The sequence below is a fragment of the Salvelinus sp. IW2-2015 genome, unplaced genomic scaffold (assembly GCF_002910315.2).
Source record: "Salvelinus sp. IW2-2015 unplaced genomic scaffold, ASM291031v2 Un_scaffold2465, whole genome shotgun sequence".
Taxonomy (NCBI): Eukaryota; Metazoa; Chordata; class Actinopteri; order Salmoniformes; family Salmonidae; genus Salvelinus; species Salvelinus sp. IW2-2015.
Window position 1 is genome coordinate 70,887 of NW_019943783.1, and position 23,636 is coordinate 94,522.

Genomic DNA, 23,636 nt, shown 5'->3' on the forward strand with positions numbered 1-23,636 from the left:
CTCTCTCCTCCTGGAGTCCAGACATTGACTGAACTAGCTGGTCTCTCTCCTCCTGGAGTCCAGACATTGACTTAACTAGCTGGTCTCTCTCCTCTTTTAAACCACACATTGACCGCATCACCTTGTCTCTCTCATCTTTCAGACCACAGAGGGTCCTTGTCAGCTGTTCTTTCTCTTCTTTTAAACCGCAGAGTGACTTATGGATCTGGTCACGTTCTTCTTTCAGAACCCACATGGAGCGTGTTAGCTGGTGTTTCTCCTCTGTCTGACTGCTAAGTGAGAGGGCTACCTGTTCTCTTTCCTCTTTGAGATCACTGAGATAGCCAATCAGCTCGTCCCTCTTCTCTCTAAGCCTGCACGTTGACTCCGTGGTCAAACGGTCCTCCTGCTGACCACACACTGACTCGACTGTGTGGTCAACCTGTGGTACACCACTATTCACTGACCCTGGCGTCTGATCACCTAGTAGACTGGTCACAACCCCTACTGTGGGTTGACCCTGTTGAGTGGGCACTGAGCCGACCGCATGCTCACCCTGTTGAGCGGGCACTGAGCCGACCGCATGCTCACCCTGTTGAGCTAGCACTGAGCCGACCGCATGCTCACCCTGTTGACCGCACTCTGACTCAGTGGTCAAACCACTGTCACACTGCTGTAGGCCTAGCTGACCGCTCTCGACCCGTCTTTCCTGCAGCTCTATGATAGTGTTGAGGTCATCCTCAGTCTTCCTGGTCAGCTCAGTGATGAGACCTCCCTGCTCCAGGTTCTCCTGCTCCAGCCTGGTGCTCTCCCTCTCTAACAGGGACACCTGCAGCCTGAGCTGGACTAGCTCCCTCTCACTCTCCCCCTCCTGGCTCTCTATGTGGGCTAGGAGCTCCTGGATACGCCTGCCCAGGGCCCGGTTCTCCTGGTTCAAGGCTAGGGCTAGGTCATCTTGGGCTAAGGCATACAGGGACAGGTCATCCTGGGCTAAGGCTAGGATAGTATCATTCTGATATGGAGTTGCAGTGAGCTCTCTGCTACCCTGGGGTATTAGGTTTGGAGTTGGCACCTTGTTTTCCTGGACATTTGTCATGCTCTCGCCTACAAGCGAGGACCACTGCTCCACCTCGCAGGCCCCTGTTTCTCCCTGCTCCCTGAGTTTACATTTCAGTCGGGCGTTCTCCTCGGTCACCYTGTGTAGCTGGTCCTGTGTGTGTCGTAGAGTGCTCTCCAGCTGGTCCCTGTGGTCCCGGAGTGAGTCCATGTCGCCCCCCATGCTCCTGTAAGCCTCTCTCAGGGCCTCAGTCTCCTCGCTTGTCCCCTCCTCCAGGTTGAGAGAGGGGAAGCCCCCAGGACCAGGACACCAGTCCCTCAGGGTCAACTCCCCCAGACCCTCAACGCTCTTAGTACCCAGGGATATGAGGCCGGGGTTCTGGCTACGGTGGCCTGAGAGGTTCAGGAGGTCCGGCTGGGGCAGAGGCAGAGTGGAGTTTTCCTGTGACCTCTCTGTTGCTCCATGGTGTTGAGCAGAGGGAGGTGTGTCTAGTGAAGACTGGCCTGGGATCATCTTCACCTGCATAGATGATGAACATTAAACATTAGAGGTTCATCAAAAAGCAGATCCCAGTCTCAAACACACAAGCCGGCCACACTCGTTAGTTCTTCTGTAGTTACTCAGATCAACATTCCACTTTGGACCCATGATAATCCCACATTATAATCCATTTTACAATCCTAAAATAAGGTTTGCTTATAATCATAATCATTCACTTTCTTGAGGCTTAACTCTCCAACTCTTACACTGATTTACAGAGTCCCTCTACATGATCTTTCATCTCATCACTCACCGGGTCAGTGTTGTCCACAGAGCAGGAAACTGGTTGACCCAGGCCAGGGGTGTTTGGCAGGGAGGTAGCCAGGCTGGGGTCAGTAGAACCCAGGCTGTGGTTGGTTTGTCTCAGGGTGTGGCTGAGCCTCTGACACAGTCTCTGGTTCTCCTCTTGCAGCTCCTCCACCTCCTCCATCAGGGAGCTCTCTGTCAGCTTCAGTCTGTGGACCACCGTCCTCATCTCCTCCAACGTACAGGACAAGAAGTGGTTGTTCTCCTGCGCTTCCTGCAGCTGTTCCATCAGCCCCCTCTGCTCCGCCAGCTTCTGCTCCTCCCTTTCCAGCAGAACCCTGAGGTCCTCACCCCCCAGACTCTCACCCTCTTCCCCTTCCTCCCCCTCTCTTTCTCCCTCTATTTGTCTATCATCCGCTCCCTGCTTCTGCTGGAGCTGTTGTCCGTAGTGTCTCCGCTGTGTCTTCTCCTCACCGTCCTCCTCCTCTCCTTCTCCTTCCTCCCTTGGGTGGGGAAGTCTCTCTGTCTCTGTTCTCTGTTGGCCTGAGGTTGGTACCATGATGGGATTGACATTGTCTGCAGTAACGGAGTTGGTGCTAGCTGTGTTGACAGGGGCTATGTAGGTGGCAGCAGATACGTTCATCTCCAGCACCGGTCGCTCCAGCTGGTGGAGTCTGGTCTGCAGGCCCTGCTCTCTGTCTCTGGCCAGGCCTAGCTTGTGGTGCAGCTGGCTCTTGAAGAGCTCAAAGTACTGAGACTGGCGGCCCATCTCCTCTTCTTTAGCCCTGAGCTGGGCCTGACAGCGCCGCAGCCTCTCCCTCCACACACGGTCCCCACGCTCCTTCTCCTGGGACTGGGACAGAGACAGGGAGATTACAATAATTTACACATGAGCTACAATAGAGTTATGATACTCGCATACTCCCTGCATTCTCCTTCTTCTTACAATTACAATAAAGTACAATAAATTACCCTACACAAATACCTGAGTTAAAACAGGTTTACACTACAATAATACCTGAGTTACAACAGGTTTACACTACACTAATACCTGAGTTACAACAGGTTTACACTACACTAATACCTGAGTTAAAACAGGTTTACACACCTGAGGTTACACAGGTTTACACTACACTAATACCTGAGTTACAAACAGTACACAGACACTAATACTCCTGAGTTACAACAGGTTTACACTACACTAATACCTGAGTTAACACAGGTTTAACAGTACACAGGTTTAACACTAACACTAATACTGAGTTACAACAGGTTTATACACTACACTAATACTGAGTTACAACAGGTTTACACTACACTAATACCTGAGTTACAACAGGTTTAGCACTACACAATACCTGAGTTACAACAGGCTTCAACTATACAGCTAACTACCTGAAGTACAACAGGTTAACACTACACTAATACTGAGTACAACAGGTTTACACTACACTAATACCTGAGTTACAACAGGTTTACACTACACTAAATATCCGAGTTACAACAGGTTTACACTACACTAATACGTTGAGTTACAACAGGTTTATACTACACTAATACCTGAGAATATCAAGCAGGTTTTACACTACACTAAACCTGAGTTTACAACAGGTACACACACTAATACTGAGTTACAACATGTTTACACTACATCAATAACTGAATTACAAACAGTTTAACACTACACTAAATACCTGAGTTACAACAGTTTACACTATACTAATACCTGAGTTACAACAGTTTACACTACACTCTAATACCATGAGTATACAACAGGTTTACACTACAAACTAATACCTGAGTTACAAACAGGTTTAACCACAACTAATACCTGAGTTACAACAGGTTTACACTACACTAATACCTGAGTTACAACAGGTTTACACTACACTAATACCTTAGTTACAACATTTACACTACACTACCTGAGTTACAACAGGTTACACTACACTAATACCTGAGTTACAACAGGTTTTACACTACACTAATACCTGAGTTACAACAGGTTTACACTACACTAAACCCTGATGTTACAACAGGTTTACACTACACTAATACCTGAGTTACAACAGGTTACACTACACTAACACTTGAGTTACAACAGGCTTACACTACACTAATACCTGAGTTACAACATGTTACACTACACAATACCTGAGTTAAAACAGGTTTACACTACACTAATACCTTGAGTTACAACAGGTTTACAACGACACTAAAACCTGAGTTACAACAGGCTACACTACACTATACCTAGTTACAACAGTTTACACGACACTAATACCTGAGTTACAACAGGTTTATACTACACTACCTGAGTTACAACAGGTTTACAACTACCTTGAGTTACAACAGGTTACACTACCCTGAAGTTACAACGGTTTACCACTATAAACAGCTAATAGCCTGAGTTCAAACAGGCTTGACATAGCATGTACAGTACAGCTTCCAGTACTCGTATGTTTGCTATGCCTCATTGAAGCTCATGTAAAGCTCAATTCTGTCTCTCACCATGGAGCGTACCTCCTCCCTCAGCGTGTGGAGCCGCTCATCCAGCCTCTGGCGCTGCAGCATGCTGGGGCAGTGGAGGACTGAGTTGGCAGTAAGGTCCTCCACCTTCTGTAGCAGGCTCTGTTCTGACACCTCCAACTCTCTAATCCTGCACAGGAGGACGACATGATTCATTAGATCACATTACATTTTCATAGCATTACATGAATAGCAAGAATAGCATAGAATTGCATGAATAGCATAGCATTACATGACTAGCATAGCATTACATTAGCATTAGATGAGACATCCTACTGTCAAATTGTTTTTGCCTGTCATCAGTCCAAGAGAAAGTAGAAGTGTGCACACATACCTTACTGGCTGCAATGTTTGAAATAAACCCCACACACAGTGATATCATGCTAAGAGGTAACCAACTGTCTGTTACTATGGCAAAATGCTGCTTGGTAAGCTGCATGTGAGAACAGGATGTGCAATGTGATATGGTTGTGGCCATATGTTGTAGCTGTGTGATACGTGATCCCTGTCTCTATGTCACCTGCTCCTCACCTGTTGTGCAGAGCGCTCTCAGACTCAGTGAAGGAGCTGACGTTGTCTCTCAGGCTGTGCTCTAGAAGCTTCACTCTGTGTGTCAGAACCTGGAGGTCCGGGGTGCCAGTGGGACCTGTTACCATGGTTACAGAGTCAGCTCCGGTTCCGGTCCCCGCTGTTGTAATCATGTTCCCCTCCATGGTTGTTGTTCATGGGTGACCTCCTCTCTAGAACCTGCAAACCAACGGTTTCCATTCAGAAACCTTACTGATCCTCTCCCTGCATTCATCCACTGTCTGGTAGCAAACCAGCAAACACACTCCTTCTCCAACCTCAGTCATACCCCCCTCTCTTTCTCAAAAACTCCCGCCCCTCCCCTCCTTCTCTCTATACCTCTCTGACCTCCCTCTTTCTCTCCCTTCGCTTCTCTCTCTGTCCTCTCTTCCTTCTCTTTCTTGACCCTTTGCTGTGGTGTAACACACACACACTCATACAAATTGCATTAATCATGAGAGCAGTAGCTCGGCTGCAGCAAGTAGCTGACTAGCTTCAGACATGCGTCTAAAGTTACCTCACCACCTCCTCTCCCTAACCACAACAAGCCCCGCCCCCTCATCCCATCACCCATCTCTCCCAGTTAGCMAAGTTATTGCGTAACTCTGATTAAGCTAATGAATGAATGCAATGTGAAGCCAATGGATAACTCAGAACTGCAGAACAGAGCAGAAGGAGGAAGTATTTGTGTTGGGTTTGTTTTGTCAAGGTACCTAAAGTTAGACATAATTGTAAAATACAGTGCTGTGATAATATAAAGTAACTTACCTACTGAAGATTCTTTGTTGTCTTCCACAGACTAGACTCCTCCCGTCCCCTCAGTCCTCTGGTGTCTCTCTACTGCGGCACCTACTCAGAGCTTTCACTTCTTACCCTTTCAACGTGGCCGTGACGGCCGTTTCCATGGAGACCCTCATGCGCTGAGCTTTCCGGGAAGGTCCAGTGCCCAGGACTTGGCTAGTCTGTGTTAGAAAGGCCTCCTGCTTTCTTTCCCCCTCCCCATCTTCCCCCTTCTTCTTCCTCTCCTCCTCCTCCTCCCTCCTCTCCAATTGCACTCTTTCGTTGTGTGGTTCTAAATTCATCTGAGGCAGTGTCTCAATCAATGTTGTCCTTATTGACCCGCTTCAGTGTTCCAGTCACAATGTTTATGCTTTTTAGAACTCACKTTAGAGTTTGGCTAATTGTTCCACTTCCAGAAATKGTAGGCGAGGCTTCCTTTCTATAAAAAAACACTGATACACCTCTCTTTATATGTCTCTGGTATTTGTTCACTTTTTAAAGTCATGGTTTTGTTATGTTTTGCATCCCAGGTTAAAAGTGCATGTTTATCAAAAAAGACATAAGGTTTGTGAACCATCTAAAAAACACATTAAAAAAACAAACATGTTGTGTGTTTCTCCACCCGAGCGCCTTAGCACCTGAGGAAACAGACAATTGATCGTCAGCGTCATCCTCCTGTTCTTACACAGTATTAGGGAGGTTGCGTCGCTGTGTGTCATTACCTGATGTCGGTCCGTGTCAGTGTCATTAAGGCACAATAATAAAAGCTAGAGAGAAAAACAAAAAGAGGAAGAAGAACTAAACAAATCATAAYAATGTTAAAGAATGTTAAAAAAAGGAGAGAAGAAGACACGTTACTGTTCAGAATTCTAACTGAAGAGTCCTACTGCCCGCTCACATGACCCACAACCACAGGAGGCTGGTGAAGGGAGGCTTATAATAATAGTTGGAATRAAGTGAATAGAGTGGTACCATGTGTTTGATACCATTCATTTTKTTYCCTTCCAGCCRTTACTATGAGCCCATCCTCCCCAAATTAGGTTCCACTAGCCACCTGTGCCCACAACACATACATAGATGTTTCTTAGACAGAGAGAGAAATTACATATATACCTTTTCTTCAATTTCCTTGACTTGTCTCTTTTGCATGTCAATCATGCCTTCCAACTGTCTTATTCTCTGTAAGGCAAATAACACGGAACATATGGTTCAGGAGGTCAACTTCCTACTGACCACAGGCTCTGTATTATAGTTTAGAAGTAGAACAAATAAATGGTTGTGGTTGTTAAACAGTTGCTAATGAAAGTGACGACAACCCTTTCCACATGTATTCCCAGAAGCTGCCCTACTCCCATGTTACCATGGCAGCTGTTGCAGAGCGTCAAATAAAAAAAATCCTGCTGCCATGACAACGAGCAAGTGGAACAATGGTGAATCTTTGTTCAGACCACATGAGCTGATTTGTTGACTGACCTTTGGTCTTGGCTACACACGCACGCACACTTCCATTTGCTCCTTTCCTCTCCTCTAAACACTATTTGAGACAKACTCAGACAAGCGGGAAATCCAAAACCTTCACTGGAAGTAATCCTGATAGAGTTATGAAACAATGGAACCACACTGATCACATTCTCCCTAAAAGCTGCTTAGATCATAACCACGGGAGGCTGAGTCAGCCAGAGGAGAGGCAGGGCCTGGAAAAGAGCTGTTTTTGGGGGACGGGATTAGGTTGAGATCCTGTATTGCACCCAGCAGGGCTGGTGGAGGAGAGACCAATGAAGAGAAGACTAAGAAAAATGTCTCAGCTGCAGGTCGGTTATGGAGAATGTTCTATTATAATTGATGTCTTTAGTAAACTCCTATTGTGTAACTGATTAGAACGTTTGATGTAGTTGCTTGAGAGAAGTGGTTGAGGTTTAGGAGTGTCGTGTTGAGGTTAGGAGTGTCGTGTTGAGGTTGAGTTGTAGTGTCGAGTGTTGGGAGTGTCTGTTGAGGTGGAGTGTCGTGTTGAGGTGAGAGTGTCGTTTTGAGTTAGGAGGTGTTTGAGGTTAGGAGTGTCGTGTTGAGGTGTAGGTAGTGTCGTGTTGAGGTTAGGAGTGTCGTGTTGAGTTAGGAGTGGTGTTGAGGAGGTCGTGTTCGGTTGAGGTCAGTGGGTTGAGTGTCGAGTTAGGTTTAGGAGTGTCGTGTTGGAGGTTAGGAGTGTCGTGTTAGGAGGTTAGGAGTGTCGTTGATTGAGGTTAGGAGTGTCGTGTTGAGTTAGGAGTGTCGTGTTTGAGGTTAGGAGTGTCTGGTTGAGGTTGGGAGTGTCGTGTTGAGGTTAGGGTGCTGTTGAGTTGTTGGAGTGTAGGTTGAGTCGGAGGTTCGTGTTGACAGGTCGAGGAGTGTCGTGTTGAGGTTAGGAGTGTCGTGTTGAGGTTGGAGAATGTCGTGTTGAGGGTGATGTCGTGTTGAGGTTAGGAGTGTTGAGGTTAGGAGTGTCGTGTTGAGTTAGGATGTCGTGTGAGGTGTTTTAGTGAGTGCCGTTGTTGAGGTTGGAGTGCCGTGTGTGGAGGTTGATGTTTGAGTTAGGAGTGTCGTTTGAGTTATGGGTGTCGTGTTGAGTTTGGGTGTCGTTGACGGTATGGGAGTGTCCGTGTTGAGGGAGTGTCGTGTTGACGTGTAGGAGTGTCTTGGTTGAGGTTAGATTATCGTGTTTGAGAGTTATGGATGTCGTGTTGAGGTTGGAGTGTCGTGTTGAGTTGGGAAGTGTCGTTGTTGAGGTTAGGAGTTGATCGGTTTGAGGTTATTGAGTGCGTGTTGAGGTTAGGGAATGTCGTGTTTGAGGTAGGTGTCGTGTTGGAGGAGTGAGTGTCGTGTTGAGGTTGGGAGTGTCGTGTTGAGGTTAGGAGTGTCGTGTTGAGGTTAGGAGTGTCGTGTTGCGGTTAGGAGTGTCGTGTTGCGGTTAGGAGTGTCGTGTTGAGGTTAGGAGTGTTGTGTTGAAGCTAGGAATGTTGTGTTGAGGTTAGGAGTGTTGTGTTGAGGCTAGGAGTGTTGTGTTGCAGTTAGGAGTGTCATGTTAATGTTAGGAGCATAAAGACTAATAGAATAAGGATAGGACTTTTGTGAAATGTTGAGGTTTGGTGGAATACACAAAATACAAGGAAACACACACACACACACACACACACACACAAGCAGGAGGGATACTGCATCTTTTCTCTGTGGCGGCTGCAGGTTAAGGCCTTTCCTTACCTGCTGGGCATGCTGTAGGAGCTCCATGCGCTCCTGTAAGATCTGACTGTCATACTGGCGGCTCTGCCTGAGTATCTGCCTCCGCAGTTTGTCCACKGCTAGCCCCAGCTCCTCCCGCTGCCTGTTGGACAGAGACTCTGCGACCGCACGCCCCCCCGGCTCCTGCTGCAGAGCGCTATACAGAGTCGCCTCCAGCTCTGCGATCCTCTGCCATACAGCCACATACACAGGTACGCCACTGTGATCATGGCCGAGATGGAAAACACTGTTCCRCTTTATATCTAGTGTCACTATAATGGTGTGTTTTTCATGGTAATTTCATGGTAACTACAGTGTAGGTACTAAGTCCACTTTGTTACATAGTACKTACAACTGTTAYGCCTGTTTACGGCTTATAATGTCAGTGTAGTGACCATGTAAAAACATGCTTCTATTGACACTGTATAAAGTGGAACTAAAAACACAAAAACACACACTGAATCAAATGAATAAATGGTGAGTGCTAGATACTCCTGTTGTTACCTGACTCATGGTGGTAGTGACGGTTAAATCAAGTTAGAGAGGGGAAGAATGTAAAACATACGGGCTTCTCTGTACTGGGAACATTCACACATCTCTAGTCTACGTGTAGTTCCTCTTGATACAGTCTCATTAGAATTACACACTTCACTGAGGGAATCACTAGACATCCTGTCTCGGGATCGTACTGTTCTCATCTGAGAGTGTTAGGGATGTGTCTGAACAGTTAATGCACAGCCATTCTCCCCAGCCAGTAGGGTGTGTCTCGTTCTGTCCTTTAGTACCCAGTGCAAACACGGGTTCATTGAGGTAGAAGATGCAGTATCCCGACAACACATGACAAACTCAAACAGCAGGGTTTGGTCTGTGGGTTAGTGATGTTTTATGGGTTTACATCATTTAGAGTGCTGACAGTGGGTCTACATCTAGGTCTAAAACATATACTTTATGAAACTATTGCATGTCATCTTGATAATATAAGGACTATTGTAATATATAATTATAATACAATATATGCCATTTAGCAGACGCTTCTAACCAAAGCGACTTACAGTGATGCGTGCATACATTTTACGAACAGGTGTTTCCTGGGAATCTAACCCACTATCCTGGCATTGCAACTTCAAGTTCCATGCTCTACCAACTGAGGACCACCACCCATGTTCCTACAAGCAGTAACCCTCCTCTCCCATCATGTTGCTGTGTCGTACCATGTAGGCCTGATCCAGGGCCTGCTTCCTGTAGTCCAGCTCCTCCTCCATGAAACCCTTCTGCTTACTGAACTGGTCCTGGAACAGCCACAGCACAACACAGGATATGAAATCACATCACGGGGTATCACATTGCATCACCATGACAATGGCGTCACGTCAGAGASAGTGAAAAACCACTGATACTTGGTCAGATGTTTTTTTGGGGTCTCTCACCGTCTCATTCTCCAGGTCAATCATCTTCTGGGTCAAGGCTGCCTCTGTGCTGTTTATCTGTTTTAACCACTATGGAGGGAGGGAGAGAGAGAGAGACAGAGAGAGACACTCAACACATACTGTACAGTTAAATACTCAGTAGATAATGGACCAGTAGGTGTAAGAGGCAGGCTCAGAGATAAGAAGGAGGAGGAGGAGAAGGAGAAAGAGGAAGAGGAGGAGAAGGAGGAGGAAGAAGAGAAGGAGGTGGAAGAGGAAAATAAGGAGGAGAAGGAGGAATAGTTGAAGAGGATGAAGAGGAGAAGGAGAAAGAGGAGGAAGAAGACGAGAAGGAGGTGGAAGAGGAAAAGAAGGAGGAGAAGGAGGAATAGTTGAAGAGGAGGAAGAGGAGAAGAAGAAAGAGGAAGAAGACGAGAAGGAGGAGGAAGACAAGAAGGAGGAAGAGGAGAAAGATGAGGAGGAGGAAGAGGAGGAGGAGGAGGAAGACGAGAAGGAGGTGGAGGAGGAAAAGAAGAAGGAGGAATAGTTGAAGAGGAGGAAGAGGAGAAGAAGAAAGAGGAGGAAGAAGACGAGAAGGAGGAGGAAGAAGACGAGAAGGAGGAGGAAGACAAGAAGGAGGAAGAGGAGAAAGATGAGGAGGAAGAGGAGGAGGAAGACGAGAAGGAGGTGGAGGAGGAAAAGAAGGAGGAATAGTTGAAGAGGAGGAAGAGGAGAAGAAGAAAGAGGAGGAAGAAGACGAGAAGGAGGAGGAGGAAGACGAGAAGGAGGAAGAGGAGGAAGAGGAGGCAGATGGGTTGCCTCCCACAATGTAACAATGTTCCAGTGTTGTTGGAGAAGGAGAGACTGACCTTCTCACACATTGACAGAACCGTCCCCGCCTGGATGACAACAATCTGCTCCTCGTTACGCAAGTTCTGGAGACGAAGAAGAGACAGGAAATGGATATAGAGGATCGGGGAGGGATAAAAGTATTTATTAAGGTTTTAATTGAGGGAGAAAATAGCATTGTGAATGTTAGTAAGATCATTTTATTGAGAGTATTAGGAACAGTGGAGAGAGTGTAAACTCACCCCATTATCTCCCAGGATATCCAGTTTCTTCATCAGATCTGGAATAACCACGTCCTAAAGAGGGATTACACATCCAGTTTACATACGCTGCGAGAGGGAGAATGTGTGTGTTTGTGTTACCTTGATGCCCTCCTGGTGACAGAAGATCTGCAGAGCGCTGTTGCTGTTCTCTGGGAAGGTAGTCATGTGGAATCCCATGGCTGGAAGCCTGTGTTCCCTCTCCTAATGGACAACAAAGACAGTTAACCCAGCCCTCATTCACACACACACACACACACACACACACACACACACACACACAAACAGTCCTACCAGTCTAATTTACAGACCACAACAGCCAGCCCTCTAAAGGGGACAGTACAATCACAACTAATATTCTGGTTGGGTAGACTGGTGTGTGAGACTAATAGTGAATGMGTCAGGGTTGGGAACTGAACTGAATGGGTCAGGGTTGGGAACTGAMCTGAATGGGTCAGGAACTGAATGGGTCAGGAACTGAATGGGTCGGGAACTGAACTGGTCAGGGTTGAGAACTGAACGGGTCAGGGTTGGGAACTGAACTGAACGGGTCAGGATTGGAAACCGAACTGAATGGGTCAGGAACTGAATGGGTCAGGAAATGAACTGAATGGGTCAAGGTTGGGAACTGAACAGGTCAGGTTTGGGAACTGAACGGGTTGCGAACTGAACTGAATGGGTCGGGAACTGAATAGGTCAGGAACTGAACTGAATGGGTCAGGGTTAGGAACTGAACTGAATGAGTCAGGGTTGGGAACTGAACTGAATGGGTCGGGAACTGAACGGGTCAGGGTTGGGAACTGAGCTGAATGGGTCATGGTTGGGAACTGAACTGAATGGGTCATGGTTGGGAACTGAGCTTAATGGGTCGTGGTTGGGAACTGAACTGAATGGGTCAGGGTTGGGAACTGAACGGGTCATGGTTGGGAACTGAACTGAATGGGTCAGGGTTGGGAACTGAACTGAATGGGTCATGGTTGGGAACTGAACGGGTCAGGGTTGGGAACTGAACTGAATGGGTCAGGGTTGGGAATTGAACTGAACTGGTCAGGGTTGGGAACTGAACTGAATGGGTCATGGTTGGGAACTGAACTGAATGATGTACAGTACTTACATGATGAGGATAGCATGCTCAGGATCTGTCCAAATGAGTTAGGTGGAGAAACATGATTTAAAACCAAAGTAAAGTAATAGGGTTTTAAAACATACTCTGGGAGTTCAAATGGACGAGTTTAAGTGACTGAGTGGCTCTTTGGGTCCATTCAACCCATTCTCATGTGTGTATTACGAGTTTCTTTGATACCTTCTTGAAGTGATCGAGTATCTCCTATGAAGTCATCATGAAAGATAGAAAAAAAGGATACTATGAAAGATACTCTAAAAAAGTATATGAAAGAGCTCATTAAAGATATCCTACATCAGTTGTTGGAGGCAGAACCTGAAAGGAGGAAAGCCATGCAGTCGATAATCTTCTATTATGGATAACAATCAAGAGATCTTCATCATACGACTGCCTTTTTAATGAACATAAAGAAACTTAAGAACAACTACATGCAAGGAGGAGACAAATGAACAAAGATGGGCAGATGGTGAACTTGAACACATTTTATTCCATTCAAAATTATATTCATCTCACTAAAGACAACATTCTTGTACATCTTTCAATTTAAAAAAATAAACTTTTCCAGTTCAGTGGGGATGGTAAGGYGGTCAGAATACAAGGTACATACAATGGGTCGAGGCACAGTAGTGTGTATGTTTGTGTGCGTGCGTGTGTACGCTGTACTAAGCGCCCCAGGAGGCTGGTGGGAGGAGCTATAGGAGGATGCTCTCACTGTAATGGCTGTAATGGAATTTGTGTCACGGAATCCAACATGTTTTTTTTGTGTGTTTGATACCATTCCATATATTCCATTCCAGCCATTACAATGAGCCCGTCCTGCTATAGCTCCTCCCACCAGCCTCCTCTGCTACTAGCACGCTTGTGTGTGTGTTTTGGTCACTGTATGTAGGTCTTGCGTGGGGACTGGAGACCGGTGTCGCCCCCTGGGGACAGTTTGATGGYGCACTCTCTTACTTCCAGCTCTAGCACTCTGAACTCCAGCAGCTCATTCTGGTCCCTCACGTCCTGCACCGCCGCCTGCAGCTTCCACTCAGCTTGCTGTAACACACACATCTACACACACACACACACACACATTTTTGTATTTCCTGCCACATTAGATAAACCATGTATCTAATAAAAGTATACACTCAAAGGCGCCCAATCCGAGTGTCCTTTCCTTCCAGATTGCTCACAGGACGGTGCTGAGTGACAGAGGAGTAGGATGTACCTTACCTTGTCGTGGAGTTCCTTTTTGGTCCTGATGAAGTACTGCTTCTCCTCCACCCACTTAGAGTCCTGGAGAAAYATACGGTCACACACACCTCAGAGGAAAACTAAAGTATCACAACACAGAATGATAAGGGAGATAAGAGCACCTTGCCACCCATAGGGGATACTGTACAATGTACATGCATGAGCACCCCAACCCAAAGAGATTCAGCCACACCGGGTGAGTCCTAGCCCAAACTGTCCGTTTCTGAACTGAGACCCACAAGCCCAAAATAAGTGATAAAATGCATTCAAATAGTCAGCACACATGCATGCAACCACAAGTTAAACACAAAAGATATTGCTGTAACATGGTTTTATTGAGCCAAAAAGAAACAGAGAAAGTTCACCACCAGAATGACCAGAAATACAGAGAAATGTGCTCAGAAATCTGTATTGGTACAGTGAACAGCATGCTGAACAGAGATTCAGGAATATTGAGGCACCAGAGGTGAGAGCAGTGCAACAGAAAGTGCAACAATGCCACAATGACACAAACAGGCAACATGCAGTAAATGTGAGGCATGCAACAGGTACCAGAGAATGATGGAGGATGCTATGAGTTCTGACCTCTGTGAAACGCTGCTCGGTATTAGATCTATTCAGTCTATTGATATCAGGCTGAGCAATCAACAAGAGGATTGAACAATCTATGTGATTTGCATCATGGTGCATTTGTTTTGTTTTGACCCCAAAATCCATATACACTTCTCAAAATGGATTTCAATCTGATTTTACAAATATCATGACTTATCCAAGGAAATAATGTAATTGATATATCTTTACAGAGGAACTGATTGAAGATGATTTCCACATAATGTCACATAATTAAGACAATACAGTATATATATATATCTTCATTAACCTTGTTTCTTCAGAGTCAAATTTGTAAATGCTAGGTAAAATTTGATGACTGGCTGATTTGTTTATCATCAGTTTTCTCATGATCATGAGGAGATAAATCCTGATGATCTTTTCCAGAGAAAATAGACCATATACATTAAAATACTGTCAACGACAGTGGAGCACACACACAGGGCAGAGTTGTGACATCATCAGAGTGACATCACAAGATCCTGCGGCAGATCCGGTCGGCGTAGCCGTAGCGCCAGGCCAAAAGCAAAGCCCCAAGACAGACAAGCAGCAGGGCCAATGAGAGCGGAGCAGCCAGGGACCTCCCAGTCTTCTCCCCGCCCACTTCCTCTTTTACCTGCCCCCTCTCAGCCAATGCCTTCTCCAGGTCGGCGATCTTCGCCTGGCACCCAATCAGATCTGCCTGCAGCTGCTCACGGTTCTGGGGGAAGGTGAACGTAGCCAATCAGAGAACAGAGTCAAGTCAGTTCAATCAGGTGAGTTAGTGCTGGGCTAGAACAAAAGCCTGCACACCTGCAGCCTGCTAAGATAGAAGAACATTAACCTGCACACCCTGCAGCCTGTTAAGATAGAACATTAACCTGCACACCCTGCAGCCTGTTAAGATAGAAGAACATTAACCTGCACACCCTGCAGCCTGTTAAGATAGAAGAACATACTGCTCACACCCTGCAGCCTGTTAAGATAGAAGAACATTACCTGCACCCTGCAGCCTGTTAAGATAGAAGAAGCATTAACCCTGCACAACCCTGCAGCCTGTTAAGATAGAAATTAACCTGCACACCCTGCATCCTACTAAGATAGAAGAACATTAACTCGCACACCCTGCAGCCTGTTAAGATAGAACATTAACCTGCACACCCTGCATGCCTACTAAGATAGAAGAACATTAACCTGCACACCTCTGCAGCCTGTTAAGATAGAACATTAACCTGCACACCCTGCAGCCTGTTAAGATAGAACATTAACTGCACACCCTGCAGCTTGTTAAGATAGAACATAACCTGCACACCCTGCAGCCTGTTAAGTTAGAAACATTAACCTGCACACCCTGCAGCCTGTTAAGATAGAACATTAATCTGCACACCCTGCAGCCTGTTAAGATAGAACATTAACCTGCACACCTGCAGCCTGTTAAGATAGAACATTAATCTGCACACCCTGCAGCCTGTCTAAGATAGAACATTAACCTGCACACCCTGCAGCCTGTTAAGATATAACATTAACCTGCACACCCTGCAGCCTGCTAAGATAGAACATTAACCTGCACACCCTGCAGCCTGTTAAGATAGAACATTAACCTGCACACCTCTGCAGCCTGTTAAGATAGAACATTAACCTGCACACCCTGCAGCCTGTTAAGTAGAAGAACATTAACCTGCACACCCGCAGCCTGTTAAGATAGAACATTACCTGCACACCCTGCAGCCTGTTAAGATAGAACATTAACCTGCACACCTGCAGCCTGTTAAGATAGAACATTAACCTGCCACACCCTGCACCTGTTAAGATAGAAGAACATTAACCTGCACTCCTGCAGCCTGTTAAGAAATAGAACATTAACCTGCACACCTCCAGCCTGTTAAGAATATAAACATTAACCTGCACACCCTGCATCCTGTTAAGATAGAAGAACATTAACCTGCACACCCTGCAGCCTGCTAAGATAGAACATTAACCTGCACACCTGCAGCCTGTTAAGATAGAAACATTAACCTGCACACCCTGCAGCCTGCTAAGATAGAATAACATTAACCTGCACACCCTGCAGCCTGTAAGAATAGAACATTAACCTGCACACCCTGCAGCCTGTTAAGATAAGAACATTAACCTGCACACCCTGCAGCCTGTTAAGATAGAAGAACATTAACCTGCACACCCTGCAGCCTGTTAAGATAGAAAACATTAACCTGCACACCCTGCAGGCCTGTTAAGATAGAACATTAACCTGCACACCTGCAGCCGTAAGATAGAACATTAACTGCACACTGACCTGTAAGAATAGAACATTAACCTGCACACCTGCAGCCTGTTAAGATAGAAACATTAACCTGCACACCTGCAGCCTGTAAGATAGAACATTAACCTGCACACCCTGCAGCCTGTAAAGATAGAACATTAACCTGCCACACCTGCAGCCTGTTAAGATAGAAGAACATTAACCTGCACACCCTGCAGCCTGTAAGATAGAAAACATTAACCTGACACCTGCAGCCTGTTAAGAATGGAACATTAACCTGCACACCCTGCAGCCTGTTAAGATAGAGAACATTAACCTGCACACCCTGCAGCCTGTTAAGATAGAACATTAACCTGCACACCCTGCAAGCCTGTAAGATAGAACATTAACCTGCACACCCTGCAGCCTGTTAAGATAGAACATTAACCTGCACACCTGCAGCCTGTTAAGATAGAACATTAACCTGCACACCCTGCAGCCTGTAAGATAGAACATTAACTCTGCCACACCCGAGCCTGTTAAGATAGAAAACATTAACCTGCACACCCTGCAGCTGTTAAGATAGAAAAACACAACCTGCAACACCCTGCAGCCTGTTAAGATAGAACATTAACCTGCACACCCTGCAGCCTGAAAGATAGAACATTAACCTGCACACCCTGCAGCTGTTAAGATAGAACATTAACCTGCACACCCTGCAGCCTGTTAAGAAGTAGAACATTAACCTGCACACCCTGCAGCCTGTTAAGATAGAAACATTAACCGCACACCTGCAGCCTGTAAGATAGAACATTTAACCTGCACACCCTGCAGCCTGTTAAGATAGAACATTACCTGCACACCCTGCAGCCTGTTAAGATAGAACTATAACCTGCACACCCTGCAGCCTGTAAGATAAGAACATTAACCTGCACACCCTGCAGCTGTTAAGATAGAAACAGTTAACCTGCACACCCTGCAGCCTGTAAGAATAGAACATTAACCTGCACACCCTGCAGCCGTTTAAGATAGAACTATAACCTGCACACTCGCAGCGGGCTGTAAAGAGATATAAGAGCTAACCCAGCACTGATAATTGGATACGAGCACACCCTAGACCTGTTGAATAAACATGCAAAACTAAGTGTTAATAGATACCTCGCACTCCCGGCAGCCTGCTAAGATAGAACATTAAAACCTGCACACCCTGCAGCCTGTTAAGATAGAAGAACATTAACCTGCACACCCTGCAGCCTGTTATGATAGAAGAACATTGTTCTTGTACTCCTCTTGGCAAAAGCTCATGTTTTGAGACAGTGATGGGCACATCAGGAGTCTAATGAGGGATATCAGGGGCAGGCTGTAGGGGTTAAAGGTTAAAGCTACTCACCCTGGCCACTCTCTCAGCATCGTGTGACCCCCCAGTCTGTTCCTGTAGGAGGGCGTAGGCCCGCTGGAGAGCCTGGTACTCTCTGGTCAGCTGTCTGAAGCGCAGCTCTGACTCTTCACGAGAGACACCCTGGGGAATGAATACAATACATAACAAGCCATATAGCATACGCTTTTATCCAAAGCGACAAACAGTCATGCATGTATACATTTTACGCACGGTTGGTCCAGGGAATTTAACCCACTATCTGGGCATTGCAAGAGCCATGCTCTACCAACTAAACTACAGAGGACCGGGTAGCGACATGGTCAAACACACTTACGTCCTCCAGGTCCTCCTCAGGTGTGGCAGGGGTGCAGTCTGTGAGGTCAGTGTTGTAAGAGGTCAGAGACGACGTCTCAGAGTCCACAGACTCCTCATCAAATCCAAAATATGTCTCCACAACATGCCTCTGGAGAGATAGAGAGAGAGAGGGAGGAAGAGGAGAGAGGGGGAGGGAGAGAGTGGGGGAGGGAGGAGGGTGGAGAGCGAGAGAAGGAGAGAGAGAAGGGGAAAGAAAAAGGGAGTGATGAGCTGTAATATATTGATCTACACACACACATACACAACAACAATAGGAGAGAAGACTATTTGAAACACACACTGTGGTATCTACCTCGGGGGTTGGTAATAGAGGGGAGGTAGGTGCTGCGACTTTGCCTCCCTCTGCTGGGAGTACACGGGCTGGGCACCCGACACGGATGGCTCCAAGTAGAGGTAATTCGGGGAAAGTGCCAACCAGCCGTGGAGGCCACATAAAAGGAGCACTGTGGCACACCGCGGGGGAGAACAGAGAGACCGACAGAGCAGAAGCTGCGAAGAAGGACCGAGACAAACCTACATGATTTCGTTGTAATGTTTATTTTATTGCTTAGTAAAGTTGTGTTTGCTGACTAGAACCTCCCTGTCGCGGTGTTCTCTCTGCACGCTCAAGCCAACACCCCACGGTTTACCACATATGGTGGAGAATGYGGGCATCTCAGTTGCTTTGGGTGCTGTGGGGGTCGAGCGTACGGACATTACCATGGAGGAACTGGTGGCTCAGTTTATCCTCAGCCAGCAGAAGCAGCACCAACAAAACCGCAGACTGGTAGCGGAGGTAGCCCAGTTGAAGGCTGGGAGGGCTCAGGAGTCTGGCCCGAATCAGTTCCTGGTTAAGTTAATGGAGGAAGATGACGTGGATATGTATTTGTGCACCTTCGAGAGGACGGCGCAGAGGGAAGGATGGCCCAAGTGGGCCAGCCTGTTGGCACCCTACCTCTCCGGGAAGGCCCAGAAGGMCTACTTCGACTTGAATGCCGACCAGGCCGCAAATTATGAGGCACYCAAATGTGAGAGGGCGGTCGGTCCAATGGGAAGTGACGACAGTGCTAGAGATGGGGGTACTGGAGGAGTYCCACAGTGAGTGGTCTAKCCCTATAGTGCWGGTACCAAAAMCGGACGTATCCGTCCGCTTTTGCAATGACTTCCGGGGCCTGAACGAGGTCAGCAAGTTCGACATCTACCCCATGCCCCGGRTGGATGAACTGATTGACCGCTTGGGGATGGAGAGATACGTCAGCACCTTGGACCTGACGAAGGGGTACTGGCAGGTGCTGCTGGCAGCGGCCTCCCGGGAGAAGATGGCCTTCTCCACCCCGGGGGGGTTATACCACTACCAGGTWCTTCCTTTCGGGCTCYACGGGGCTCTAGCGACCTTTCAGCGACTCATGGACCGCGTCCTTTGCCCGCCCAGTGAGTGCACTGCTGCTTATTTGGATGACATAATTGTGTACAGTGACAGTTGGGAGTCTCATCTCTGTAGGTTACAGGCGGTGGTGGATGTGCTAAGGGATGCAGGTCTGACCTCGAACCCCCACAAGTGCAAGTACAAGCTGGGCTACGCCGAGGTGAAGTACCTGGGCTATCAGATCGGGTGGGGAAATGTGAAACCCAAAGAAAAAAAAAGAGAAACAATGGCTGCCATTAGGAAATGGCCGGTCCCCCGAACCAAGAGGCAGGTGAAGTCGTTCCTGGGGTTAGCAGGCTACTACAGTCGATTTGTACCAAACTTTGCCGCAATAGCTCCTCCCCTCACAGACCTAACGAAGACACGACTACCCCAGACGGTGCGATGGACGGATGACACAGAGGCGGTGTTCCAGGCCTTGAAGGATGCGCTATGTTCGCACCAGGTACTCATCACCGCGGACTTATCCCAAAAAAAACTGGTCCAGACAGACGCGTCTGACCAGGCAGGAAGCTCCTCCCGAGGGAGAAGAATTACTCGACTGTCGAGAAGGACTGCCTCGCTGTGGAGTGGGCACTGGACACCCTTAAGTATTACCTCCTCGGGAGGAAGTTCACCCTGATCACTGACTGTGCCCCCCTTGCRTGGATGGCTCCAAGTAGAGGTAATTAGGGGAAAGTGCCAACCAGCCGTGGAGGCCACATAAAAGGAGCACTGTGGCACACCGCGGGGGAGAACAGAGAGACCGACAGAGCAGAAGCTGAGAAGAAGGACCGAGACAAACCTACATGATTTCGTTGTTATGTTATTTTATTTGCTTAGTAAAGTTTGTTGTGCTGACTAGAACCTCCCTGTCGCTGTGTTAATCTTGCACGCTCAGCCCACACCCCACGGTTTACCACAACAACACACTCACCCACCATGAGCTACAGACACTCACCCAACCATGATGCTACAGAACACTCACCCAACCCAGAATGCTACAGAACACTCACCCAATCCATGATGCTACACGAACACTCACCCCAATCCATGATGCTAGCAGAACACTCACCCAATCCATGATTGCTACAGAACACTCACCCAATCCATGATGCTACAGAACACTCACCCAACGCCATGATGCTACAGAACACTCACCCAATCCATGATGCTACAGAACACTCACCAATCCACATGCTACAGAACACTCACCCAACCCTATCTACAGACACTCACCAACCATGATGCTACAGAACACTCACCCATCCATGATGCTACAGAAACACTCACCCAACCCATAATGCTACAGAAACACTCACCCAATCCACTGATGGCTACAGAACACTCACCCAACCCATGATGCTACAGAACACTCACCCAACCCATGATGCTACAGAACACTCACCCAATCCATGATGCTACAGAACACTCACCCCAACCATGATGCTACAGAACACTCACCCAACCCATGATGCTACAGAACACTCACCAATCCACGATGCTACAGAACACTCACCCAATCCATATGCTACAGAAACTCACCAACCCATGATGTACATAACACTCACCAATCCATGATGCTCAGAACACTCACCCCAACCATGATGCTACAGAACACTCACCCAACCCATGATGCTACAGAACACTCACCCAATCCATGATGCTACAGAAACACTCACCCAACCATGATGCTAGCAGAACACTCAACCCAACCCATGATGCTACAGAACACTCACCCAATCCATGATGCTACAGATACACTCACCCAACCCATGATGCTACAGAACACTCCCAATCCGATGCTACAGAACACTCACCCAACCATGATGCTACAGAACACTCACCCAACCCATGATGCTACAGAACACTCACCCAAACCCATGATCGCTACAGAACACTCACCAACATCCATGAGCCTACAGAACACTCACCAAACCATATGCTACAGAACACTCACCCAACCCATGATGCTACAGAAACACTCACCCAACCCATGATGCTACAGAACACTCCACCCAACCCATGATGCTACAGAACACTCACCCAATCCATGATGCTAAAGAACACTCACCCAACCATGAGGCTACAGAACACTCACCCAACCCATGATGCTACAAACACTCACCCAACCCATGATGCTACAGAACACTCACCCAACCCATGATGCTACAGAACACTCACCCAACCCATGATGCTACAGAACACTCACCCAACCCATGATGCTACAGAACACTCACCCAATCCATGATGCTACAGAACACTCACCCAAATCCATGATGCTACAGAACACTCACCCAATCCACATGACAGAACACTCACCCAACCCATGATGCTACAGAACACTCACCCAATCCATGATGCTACAGAACACTCACCCAACCCATGATGCTAACAGAACACTCACCCAATCCATGATGCTACAGAACACCACCCAATCCATGATGCTACAGAACACTCACACCAACCCATGATGCTACAGAACACTCACCCAATCCATGATGCTACAGAACACTCACCCAATCCATGATGCTACAGAACACTCACCCAACCACGATGCTACAGAAACTCACCCAACCATGATGCTACAGAACACTCACCCAATCCATGATGCTAGCAGAACACTCACCATCCTATCTACAGAACACTCACCCAAGCCATGAGGCTACAGAACACTCACCCAATCCATGATGCTAGCAGAACACTCACCCATCCATGATGCTACAGACACTGCCACCCAGTGCTAAAAATGCACTCACCCACTGATAGACCCTCACCCAACGAGTAAAAACTCACCCAACCCATTTGATGCTACAAGAACACTCAAACAATCCCATGGTGCTACAGAACACACTCACCAATCCATGATGCTAGCAGAACACTCACCACCCATGATGCTACAGAACACTCAACCCAACCCAATGATGCTACGAACCACTCACCCAACTCCATGATGCTACAACACATCCCAATCCATGATGCTACAGAAAAACACTCACCCAACCAGATGCTACAGAACATCTCACCCAACCCATGAATGCTACAGAACACTCACCAATCACATGATGCATCGAACATCACCCACACCATGATGCTACAGAACACTCACCCAACCCATAGTGGTAAAATCACTCACCGCATGCATGATGCTACAGAACACTCACCGAAAATCCGCAATGATGCTACAGAAGCACTCACCCATCCATGAATGCTACAGAACACCTCACCCAACCCATGATGCTACAGACACACTCACCCAACCCATATGCTACAGAACCTCACCCATAACCCATGATGCTACAGACACTCACCCAACCATGATGCTCGAATCACCGACAAAGCCCTATTGCTTACAGAAGCACTACACCAAATCCATGATGCTACAGAACACTCACCCAAACCCATGATGCTACAGAACACTCACCCACCTGATGCTGCGAACAAACATGGCTACAGAATCATCACATCCATCTACAACACTCATCCCATGATGCTACAGAAACCACTCACCCAATCCATGATGCTACAGAACACTCACCCAATCCATGATGCTACAGAACACTCACCCAATCCATGATGCTACAGAACACTCACTGTGACATACTGTAGACTGTCCATGAACCTTGGAACAAGCACTTCCCCATTCCTTACCATCCGATTACAAAACACAAATCATCCACACAATAATCTCTAAAAAATAAAGGCTAATCTCATCCTTCCCATTGATTTTATAAACTCAACAGTATTGTCCTTCCCATTGATCTCAGGACCAACCCAGTCAGCTCAATAGTCACTGTACTACAGTAAAGTCCTTACCATCGTGTTTGTAGGTCATCCCCTGACACCCAGAG

The 23,636-nt window shown here is 47.1% G+C and overlaps 2 protein-coding genes across 2 annotated transcripts in view; both read right to left on the reverse strand.

Annotated features, from left to right (window-relative positions):
- The window catches only part of LOC112074017 (uncharacterized protein C4orf50), a 20,885-nt gene extending 14,993 nt beyond the window's left edge, over positions 1 to 5,892 (reverse strand). Inside the window, 5 exon segments of the mRNA XM_024141242.2 lie at positions 18 to 1,555; positions 1,830 to 2,675; positions 4,334 to 4,481; positions 4,883 to 5,098; positions 5,687 to 5,892. Coding sequence (XP_023997010.2) covers positions 18 to 1,555; positions 1,830 to 2,675; positions 4,334 to 4,481; positions 4,883 to 5,064 — 2,714 coding nt within the window. The 5' untranslated portion in view covers positions 5,065 to 5,098; positions 5,687 to 5,892.
- A 67-nt stretch (positions 5,893 to 5,959) lies between these two features.
- Positions 5,960 to 23,636, reverse strand: part of LOC112074019 (janus kinase and microtubule-interacting protein 2-like) — a 32,963-nt gene continuing 15,286 nt past the window's right edge. The window contains exons 5-18 of the mRNA XM_070440360.1: positions 18,361 to 18,489; positions 18,039 to 18,167; positions 15,047 to 15,130; positions 13,801 to 13,863; positions 13,540 to 13,638; positions 11,565 to 11,666; positions 11,445 to 11,498; positions 11,223 to 11,288; positions 10,375 to 10,443; positions 10,159 to 10,236; positions 8,930 to 9,136; positions 6,812 to 6,877; positions 6,421 to 6,465; positions 5,960 to 6,336 (exon numbers count right to left, since the gene is read on the reverse strand). Of these exons, the coding sequence (XP_070296461.1) occupies positions 6,247 to 6,336; positions 6,421 to 6,465; positions 6,812 to 6,877; positions 8,930 to 9,136; positions 10,159 to 10,236; positions 10,375 to 10,443; positions 11,223 to 11,288; positions 11,445 to 11,498; positions 11,565 to 11,666; positions 13,540 to 13,638; positions 13,801 to 13,863; positions 15,047 to 15,130; positions 18,039 to 18,167; positions 18,361 to 18,489 (1,281 nt within the window). The 3' untranslated portion in view covers positions 5,960 to 6,246. The remainder of the gene's footprint in view (positions 6,337 to 6,420; positions 6,466 to 6,811; positions 6,878 to 8,929; positions 9,137 to 10,158; positions 10,237 to 10,374; positions 10,444 to 11,222; positions 11,289 to 11,444; positions 11,499 to 11,564; positions 11,667 to 13,539; positions 13,639 to 13,800; positions 13,864 to 15,046; positions 15,131 to 18,038; positions 18,168 to 18,360; positions 18,490 to 23,636) is intronic.